This window comes from Numenius arquata, chromosome 5 (assembly GCF_964106895.1).
Source record: "Numenius arquata chromosome 5, bNumArq3.hap1.1, whole genome shotgun sequence".
In the NCBI taxonomy this organism is placed as follows: domain Eukaryota; kingdom Metazoa; phylum Chordata; class Aves; order Charadriiformes; family Scolopacidae; genus Numenius; species Numenius arquata.
The window spans coordinates 51,046,583-51,056,494 of NC_133580.1; the positions used below are offsets into that span (position 1 = coordinate 51,046,583).

A 9,912-nucleotide genomic window follows, 5' to 3' on the forward strand; every position below is an offset into this window, starting at 1 on the left:
TCTGCCTTAGACTTCCTCTTTCCGAATGTGGTCTTGATGGCTCATTTTTGCTGGCAGTTTGCAATAGCAGAGACTTTATTTTCCTTAATTTGTAGAAACTATATACCAGCCCATTCACAGTCTGTTTTCAGCAAGAGAAGTAGAAGAAATAAAATTTTTTGTTAAGAGTTTTGCTCCATGAAGCAAGACAGATCTTTTTGACTTCTTGTGTGTTTGTGGGAGGAGGAAGAGGGGAATGAAGGCAATGGGGTACAAATCCCGAATGGAGATGTTTGTGCCTTGAGCATTAAAAATCTGATACAGAGATTTTGATAGCATGAGTGTGCTGTGTAAATGCTTCAGAGAAAGCCTGGAGGACGCTATGGCTTTACAGGGTAGTAGCTTTTGTGCACGAAATGAGCTGTGACTCTGAAGGGCATGATATTCATTACAGGAAAATATATCAGGAGATAAGACCTGGCTCAGAAGGTAGTTTGAGGCAGGATGTGGGCACAGTGGAACCAGCAAGTTATATCTATTTCTGTAGTGCTTATCTCAGAGCTGTCCGTTGCTTAAAAAAAAACAAGAAGCCTTTTTTTTCTGTCTTGTTTCCCTCTTGCACATAGTGGGTTTGTCTTTAACTGAGAAAGTCAGATGGACTTTTGAAATAGGCCAGCTTTGCAGTCCGTTAATCTTGTGGAAAAATACTGCTCTGTATCTGTCTACCTCCTCCTGTTCCAGGGTTTGTATCAACAACGCACGGACCATGTTCTCTCAGCCTTGAAGGTCCAGGAGCTCTGAGAGGAGCTTGCCCAGCACCACCTGCCTCTTTACCACACCTCGGCCCTTCACCGTACATAATCTTGCTGCTTCTTCCCCCTTGCAAAAGCAGTCTGTTCTTCCCCTCAAAAAAAATTTGTATGTCTGTCTTTATTTGTAACCAAGGTGGAGCGGTCGTGTTTCAGAGAAATAATCATTCATTTGGCATGTGATATTCTGTCAGCCACAATGCAAGTCTCTTGAGAAACCGTCTGAGATATGTACCATTAGCAAGGGGGCATCTCAGTTCCAGTCTTCTTCATCAGTACATTAAGCCACAGATGGTGGTACCTGGCAAACAAGCTAAAGGAGAGTTAAGCCACATCATCACTGTTGCTGCTCTTTTGAATTGCAAAGTTCTGAGCTTCTGTCAAAAAATATTTTTTTTTAATTTTGTTATGCAGACTCCCATTCCCACAGTTAAACTCTGCAGTACCAACTGAAAAGCAGACCTTGTTCCCAGATTTCCACTGTATCTTTAATTTAACGTTAAGGTGACTTGCTACGTGCTGGTTAGTAATACTGTGAACAAGTTTAACACTTGGAGATTAGATTAAAAAAGACAAAGAGTCAGAACTCCAGCATCTGGTGTGAACTTGCCATGTGATGGAGAGCTGGATAACTCATCTGTGCTGTTCCCCACAATTGTTGACTTTTGAGTATGTCACTCGTTAGACCTATGTAGTGTCAGTAAACCGCTACCAGAAGACAGTAAATGAGCAGCCTGAGTTTCCTTTTTCCTGAACGGCTAAGATTCTTAGTTGGGTTTGCTAACATGATGTTTAATGAGCATTTTTAGCCTTGACAGTGTGGCTTATCTGAGTTAGAGCAAAGTGTTGTATCTACTGAAACACAGAGACTTGCTTATTACTTACATATTTTTGTTCTTTTCACCTGTTTGTTTTCTTAGCCTTCCAATATATTTTTCACAATGGATGACGTAGTAAAGGTTGGGGATTTTGGACTGGTAACTGCTATGGACCAAGATGAGGAGGAGGAATCAGTACTTACCCCAATGCCGGCTTACGCCAGGCACACAGGACAAGTAGGGACCAAACTCTACATGAGCCCAGAACAGGTTTGTGCGCTCTACTCTAAAGCTGTATCTGGGAGTGCCTGGAAGACACGTGAATTCCCAGGAGCTCAAAGATCAGGCACTCTTTCTAGTAAATTCTTGCAACCAAGTTACTAAAATTCTTTCTTATCAGAGTTTTAAGCTAAATTGAATTCCAAAATTTATATTTTAATATAGCTATATTTATTTTAGCAAAAAAGTGGCTAATGATTCGTACTTAGATGCATTCATTGATCTTTTAATATAGTAGAAAGATATCTGCATAATATTCAAGTTAATTGAGCAAGGAAACAGTATTGTGTCTGAGGTATAAAATGTTTCAGCTTACTTAAATTACAGTTGAGTCTGCAAAGGGGAGCTGGTGATGAGGACCTTTCTTGCCCATGCTTATTTGATGAAGTTTGCCAATGTGCCTGTCCTGTAGTTTTCTGCTCTGCACAGGGCTAATGACTTCCGTATGTTGACTTGAAAGGGGGTTGTTTATGTTGTACATAATTACGGACACTGAGTAGCTTGATTGACCTAACCCTAATTTTGAATTTTCAGATCTGTGGAAACACCTATTCACACAAAGTGGATATCTTTTCTTTGGGACTGATTCTCTTTGAGCTGCTTTACCCTTTCAGCACACAGATGGAGAGGGTCAGGGTATGTACGGTATTGGATTATCCTGTTTGATCATTTGTTTAAAACAGCTATTCGCTTGGTGAAACACTTGCAAGAGATTCTTCTCAGTTTTGAAAAAGCCTTGCAATTAGGAGCACAACTTCTTTATCAGCCTTATACAGGCCCCCTGAATCACTGAAAATAAATTGCAGTTTTCCTAATGTCTGCAGTTGAATTGAGGCCTTAATTTCTTTACAAAGCTCCTCTGTTGTCAAGCCAAGTAAGAGAAACTATTGAACTAGGATATCCAAGATCTCAAGCAACAAATATAGCTTGTGACTTTAAGCCTGCCAGCTTGTTTTTCATTCAAGAATTGGAACCATGGTGTGCATTTTTATCACTTCTTCCTTCATTTGCATCTGCAGTGCTTTTTCACCCAAAGCACTTAGTAAAAAATTGCTACTCCTTTTCCTATAGTAAGTATTAGCTATGAGTCTCACTCAGCTTCAAGCACAATCTTCCCAGTGATTGTCAACTTTCATTGCATCAGCTGTGAATTTGGGAGGTTTGATGGTGTATAATAACTCTTCCTTGCTGTTAAAATGCATGTGAGATCCATCTTGCTCAGGGACGAGTTCATAGAGAACAGGGGCTACAGCCAGAAAGGTTTTTCCTCTTGTATGTGGTGACCAGTGACCTGTGCATGGAAGAATGAATCATTATAACCTGTATTTATCATTTATATGTGCTTGCTGTGTTTAAATTCTCATGTGAAAATGAATTGTTTTTAGCAGAGATGTAAGAAGCAGCTTGAGCCACACCATGAATGCAGCCTGACCGAATGCTTCACTTATGCTGGTGTTGCCTTCTCTTGCTTAGAATACTCTGGCTTTTCATGGCACAAAAGAGAGCAGTCTAGAGGAGGAACGACAGTGCTTAACTTGAACCCCTTGCACTGGAACCAGTTTCAGTTTCTCGAAGTAAAATCAGTTTTACTGAGACACATACCCAATAAAGACCTATCCTGGATTCTATAGATCTCCTGCAGCAATCAAGCTTTCCCCTTCCAGTTTCTGTCCTGAGTATAGAAGCAAAGCAAGTAACCAGAGTGAATCTTAAATTGCATCCAACTCTGATGTTTTACTTTGTAAGAGGGTAAAAAGAGTGCCTTAACTTACCATCATTTTCACTGTTGCTCCACTCTGATAAAATCGAAAATAAACCCACCCCTTTATTGTCAAGTTCTGGAGTTTACCTACTTCAGTAGTTGTTTCCGAGTTGTTATGCTGAAGCTTTCATTGGCATCAGCCAAGCATTAGCCCTGCTTGCTGAAGCAAAATGTGCTCTGCCTGACCAGGTAGCCCAGCAAATTCTAGGAATCTGTGACAAAGGGCTGGAAAAATCTCCAAAGGGGGAGTAGGAGACCTGCCTCTGCCTCAAGCTGTTAGCAGTTAATCTGTGGCAGTGCAATTCATTTCCAAATTAGATGTTTGAAAAGTGATCACTGAATTGGTAGAGAACAATTATTCAAAACATTTTATTGTCGTAAAACTCAGTTCTCTTGTACAGGAGTTTGACTGTTGTCTGTCACTATCACCTGGTTAGTTTATACTTTCAGTGAAGTAATAATTAATTGAATTTTGTTTTAACTTCAGAATTATTATATTTTGTGTGCAAATTTATACAAAAGGAGGTCCTTCCTAAAAGAAATTAAGTGCTAAATATTGCCCTTCTGCGCTAAAAACATGCTAAAGTGGGACATAGGTCGCTGGAAGTTACAGAACTTAAATTCGTAAGGCAGCCTGCTGCAAAAAATTGTGTGTCTGAACGTGGGGAAATTACTGTCACTAGATGGAGCCAACGTGCTTATTATGGAAGAAACACTGAAAGAGACCAACTGCCTTGCCAGGACACAGAAATATGCAACATGAACTGCTTTTGAAACTGCTGATAAATCTGCTTGTTAGTCCATAAACATTGAATAAAGACTAGCACTTACATTGTTAAGACAGAGCCAGTCATTTCATGTGTCTTATTACTGGTGTAGGTGATCTTGGGGATTATGGGTGGTGCACAGATTTGTTGAGCCAAAGCAAGAAAGTACAAGTTTGTGTATCTGGCTAATTTAAAACTGCAAAGATCTTGTAACATGATTCCTAGTGCAGGCTGTATTCCTAGGGAAGCAGCAACTTGGCTTTTTAACTATGTTGTGATTTTTAACCACTAAAGCAAGACTTTAAACCAAGATTTTTTCCATCAGACTTATTTGTTTGCACATTTTTTGAAAAATAATAGAGTAATACTATTCAAGATTGGTATTTTAGAAAATTTACATTTTTTTCTTAATATATTTGCAGACCTTGAGCGATGTTAGAAATTTGCAGTTTCCACCATTGTTCACTCAGAAATATGCACAAGAGGTAAGTATATTTGATGCTATTAATTGTAGTTTTTTCCTTAATAATTTTAGCTTTTTTCTTTGCTTTCCAATTGCTTTGCAAACAAAAGTGGAAAAAAAATAGCTTTTGTGTTAAGAAACATTTCTCTATCCGTGTACTTTTTACTACATTTCAAAGCTATAACATTGCAGTAACATGGATGCTGATGTTTTTGTCACAGAGTTTACCCCCAGGAACTATACACTATTACCTGGCTTCCCTTTGTCACTTGATATCATTCATTTCACATGCATTCTGACACGATTTCTTGCAACAAATCCATATTCACAAAGAGAAAGTGCAGAGTTCTAGACAGGTAAAGAGGAGACTGTAGGTAGTACCGTGGCTGTATGGGATCTCAGATAACGAGGAGGTGATGTACAAAACCTCTCCGATAAAAAGTTGAGATGTTTTCAGCTGCTTCAGACCAGCAGCTAAATGAGACTAGGCTTTCTTGCTTTACAGCTGCAGGCTTCCCGGGGGAATGTGCTGTGCTCAACTGGAGCAGGACACTGTAATTCTGATTAAATTTGAGACAAATATTCAAACTACTGTATATTTAAAGGAAAACCTCTAATTCACTGTGAGAAATTATTGTACGGCTTGAAACATGGTGGCCTAAACATGAAGCTAAAAATTACTCATAAATTGTGTTTCATATGTTTTACACTTATTTTGATTGCAAATTAATATAAAGATTTTATAACTCTACTGAATCTTGGGTCCGATTTGATTTGCCAAATTGATTGTAGTCCTTGACAGTAAAGACAGTTTAATGGATGCACAGTGATATATTTTCAGATGTTTAATGCACTTCTAACTACCATGCCAAAGCACTAACACCCAAATTACTCAGAAAGCCACTGGATATATTTCCCACTTGTTCATACAGCTACAATTGAAGTCAGAACATCAAAGAAGAAATAATTTATGAATTGGTTCATGTAGCACATGTCGTGTTTTCTTTCAGTACACCATGGTGAAGGACATGCTTTCTCCAAGTCCCACTGAAAGACCAGAGGCTGCAGCAATCATAGAAAATCCTGTATTTGAAGACTTGGAACTCCCACCAAAACCAGTGCTTAGGCAGAGGTCACGGACAATGAGTTTATCAGGAAATAAGCATTCAAGACAACCAAGCAAATAATTATCCTCAGGATCACTTCTTCCACTTGGCAGGTTTTACAGGGATTGTTCAGTAGAAGGGTCCTATGATGCAGAATGTCTATCTTGGAAATAGTTTACTGAAACTTTTTTTGCCATGTTTAGTGTATAAGACGTGTTGGACAGATTTTTGTTTACTTTGACAGCCAACAAAAGCCAGTAACCACACTTCTCACATTCCATTTTTCTTACCTTAACTCTCCTAGGCAGATGGGTCCAGCTACTGTGCTTACCAATGATGTGCTCCATTATCGTTTTTTTGGGTTTGTTGGGTTTTTTTTGAAGCTTGCAAAAGTCAGCTTGCTGGGTAAGTGAGAGATCTGTAACGTGTAAATAGAATTAAAATACTGTATTTTTATAGAGCAAATTACAGTCTCTAAGCCTAGTGAGTATCTATCTGGATCACTTGCTCTTTGGTGAAATGAAGATGATTTTGAAATGAACTATGACTCCATTTTTGTCCCTGGTGGGTAAACTGGGAATATGCACTATTTTTAAAGCAAAAAAGTACCACAGTTGTACATACTGTCACTCTCCATAGCCAGTCATTAGAGGAAATCATTTCATACTTCTGCACTATAGTAGATCTTAGAGAATGCATTTTATACAGATAAAACAGTAGAGAAGGAAAAGGAGCTTTTTGCCATAAAAAGGGGGGTTTTATAGGCAGTGGTTGGAAGAGCCATAGTAAAAATTATGTATGAAAAGATTGTCATTCTGAAAATTTAAACCTAATGAAGTCATACATGTCGTATGTAATCTTGTAGATTTGTACTTTTTAAAAAGTCAACTGGTAGGCATTTGTGTAATCTGCTAATTTAACTGCCTAATGCCATGCTTTTATTTCTCATTGTAAATATGTTAATTTTTATTTATAAAATACAGAATCAATCCATTTGGGTTGGTGGTGTACAGTATGCACTTGCTATAATTGTTGAGTGCATTAATTATCGTGACTTCTTTCAAGTCTAAATGATTTAATAAACTTTTTATTTATAAAAAAGAAATAGTAGTTGCTTCTGTTCAGACCCTGCATCAGTGTGCGCTGCAGATGGCAGCCTTGTGCAGCTGGAACAGGAGGACGGGCACTGCGTTGCTGTAACTTGCTTTGCTTTCCTGTCTCGTGCTTGCCACGGTGCATGCGATGATGCAAAGGTGCACAAGCTGCTTGGAAGTCAGATACTACCAGAAGAGAGGAGGGAACTGAGGTCTTCTAAACTGAGCAGTTTATGAACTCAATCTCTCAACTATCAAGAGAGGGAAGTCTTGAAGAGATAATTCTTACACTGTTAGAACTTTTTTTGCGTAAATGCATTTTCTTGTTGTACAGGCTTAAATTTTTGAAGTTGTAGGCTCTGAAATCAGTTTCTTAAAGAGATGCTGCATTCAAATCCTTCTGGGGCTCCACTGCACTGTGTACAACTAGCAATTAAACCAGCTGACACTCCGCAGCCTTATGATAAAGCGAAAGTGGGTTACAAATATTGTCTTTCTTGTGCTTGGATAACTCTCCTAAGTAGTGGCTTGTCCAGTTGAAGCCAAAATGCTGCAGTGAGTATTTGGTCAGAAACGGAACTATCAATTTTAGCTGTGTTAAAGCAGAAGACAGTTAAGTGTGTCCTCTTCCATTGGATTTCCCTGTTAGCATCAGCTGTAAATGCACAGTTAAGTGGCTACATTGGAAGCCTCTCTAGCTTCCCTGCCAGTTCAGTGATTACAGATGGAGCACAGGAAATGAAGAATAAGGTATTTTTACCTTGCTGGAGATCTGTGCTGGATATAAGTAGCTGCCTATTCCAAAAGCCTTGCAGCATTTCAGTACCAAAAATGGCATACGTGTTCCCACTAGGTGTGTCTGTGTATTCTGGAAAGCTACACTTATCCTCGAAGCATGTACAAAGCCTACCCTGAGTGATGCATGCCCAGCAACAAAAGCATCTGGCCACCCTCAGCTCTTAACTGCCTGTGTGGGTGAGTCTTTGCTTCTTTTAGCACTGGATGCTGGAGTGTGGTGTCCCTGTTTTGTTCCTTTTTTCTCTTGGGTTTGACTAAGAAAGTATTTTCCTTGACCAGAGAGGTTTTCCTCTGAACTCAGGTCTTGCCTGCAAGCGCTCTTTTCCCTGCCTTTGGCAGCTCCACTTGCTCTGCCCCACCCATGGGGGAAGAAGGCACTACTCTCTGCTATGAAATATCCGCCTGAGCTTCAACACCCCCATCAGCTCCAGAACTGTTTTACCAGCTCTTATTTTACCAGGCTACACAGAGGGATGCAGCTTCTGTGTTTTTGTTATTTAAATCAGGTTTTAATTATACTACACTTCCCTGTTCCATCCCTGTCCTTCTGCCAGATGATGTTCTTCAGTCAATGCAGACCAAATAGTCAACTGTTACTGAAAGACAAAAGACCTTTGGTCTAATGTGCATTTGCTCTATGCTTACATCCTGGAAGGGAAAGCAATGAAGGCAGGGTTTTCTCAGCTCTGCACAAATGACAGCAGCAGCTTTCCTCCTTCTCTGTGAGATCCTGCTCTTTACATGACAGCCCACAAGAGGAACATCTACGGGATCATAGACAAGTTTATTTGCCTTCTTTCAGCTTATCAGCATCTAGAAACCAACTATCAGACTGTCGCAGGTCTTCCTGTGGCCATGGAAATTGGTGTGTACCTTCCTGCCAAGGTTTTTTGCAGAGGGACACCTGAACATGGGAGGCTAGGACAGCTGCCAGCCCTGCAAAAGGCAGCTTTGGTCTTGGGCTCTGCTGCACTGTGCAGCCTGTGCTTGCAGAGGATGCTGGCTCAGCTCCCTGCCCCCCCCTAGCTTTTGGGGCTGAAACACAGTTCCTTGTCCAGCTTTATCAAAATGAATGAGTGGCAGAAGTAAGAATCTTGGCCTGTCCACCTTTGTGCCCACTGGACCTAGATACTTCCCCCAGAATAAGGGCAGGATTGTGTAGTTACTCTCCTTACCGCTTCCATGGTGTTATTAGAGTTGTAGGAGCTGGGAGACCCAGCCCAGAGCAGGTCATTTGACAGGAGTACCAGTGTTGCAACCCCTGGTCAGGGCTGTTTCTTCTACCAGGCTCTTAAGGAGAGAGAACTTCTGACCCTTGTACCAGTGTCTTCAGTAGCTGAGCTGCTCCAGGCAGTAGTTACTTGCTTTTTCTGACACCTCTGAGGACAGTCCTCCTCTGCTGCCTTTGAACTGGAAGAGCAGAGGGACTCAGGACTGTTACTAACCCCTCTGAGTGCCTCAGTCCAGTAGTTTCAGCGTTAAATGTTAGCCCTGGCTATCTTTCCGCTGTGTTTGCTCCGCTTCTCAGGCTGCAGAAGCCTTGCCTGTCCCAAGTAGGTGATTGAACACTCAGAAAACTTCAGTTTTAAAAGCCATCATTGGAATGTTTCATGTCCGTAGAAGATTGGTCTAAGAGCAGGCTCTGAGTGCAGTGACTTCCATGTAAACCAGCATGAGACCTCACCAGAACTCTGCCGGGGGGAGTGATGAGTGTTGTCTGAGGGGTTACCAGACATGCTACAGAAAAGCTGTAATCCTGAGGACTCGGCTCCTGCTTTTACTCACTGTTCAGATGCTGCAGAGATGTTCAGAGCAGTCCTGCCTTTTTGGGGTAATCCTTCAGTGAGGTATTCCATGGCCCTTCTGCAGGGAGCCGATGCTGTTTGAAGTCCAGACAAGCACTTGGTAAAAATAATCAATCCCATTTATCATCATTTTTTTATGGCTGTGTGGTCCAGCAGTACTCTATAGCTACACTCATAGCATCAAGGCATAGATATCACATTGCAAAACACACGAGTAAACAATAATTCTTCA

The 9,912-nt window shown here is 40.7% G+C and overlaps 1 protein-coding gene across 1 annotated transcript in view; it reads left to right on the forward strand.

The window, feature by feature from the left end:
* Window positions 1-7,078, forward strand: part of EIF2AK3 (eukaryotic translation initiation factor 2 alpha kinase 3) — a 45,564-nt gene extending 38,486 nt beyond the window's left edge. Inside the window, exons 14-17 of the mRNA XM_074147633.1 lie at window positions 1,709-1,876; window positions 2,420-2,521; window positions 4,837-4,899; window positions 5,888-7,078. Of these exons, the coding sequence (XP_074003734.1) occupies window positions 1,709-1,876; window positions 2,420-2,521; window positions 4,837-4,899; window positions 5,888-6,064 (510 nt within the window). The 3' untranslated portion in view covers window positions 6,065-7,078. The remainder of the gene's footprint in view (window positions 1-1,708; window positions 1,877-2,419; window positions 2,522-4,836; window positions 4,900-5,887) is intronic.
* Window positions 7,079-9,912: the final 2,834 nt, after the last annotated feature.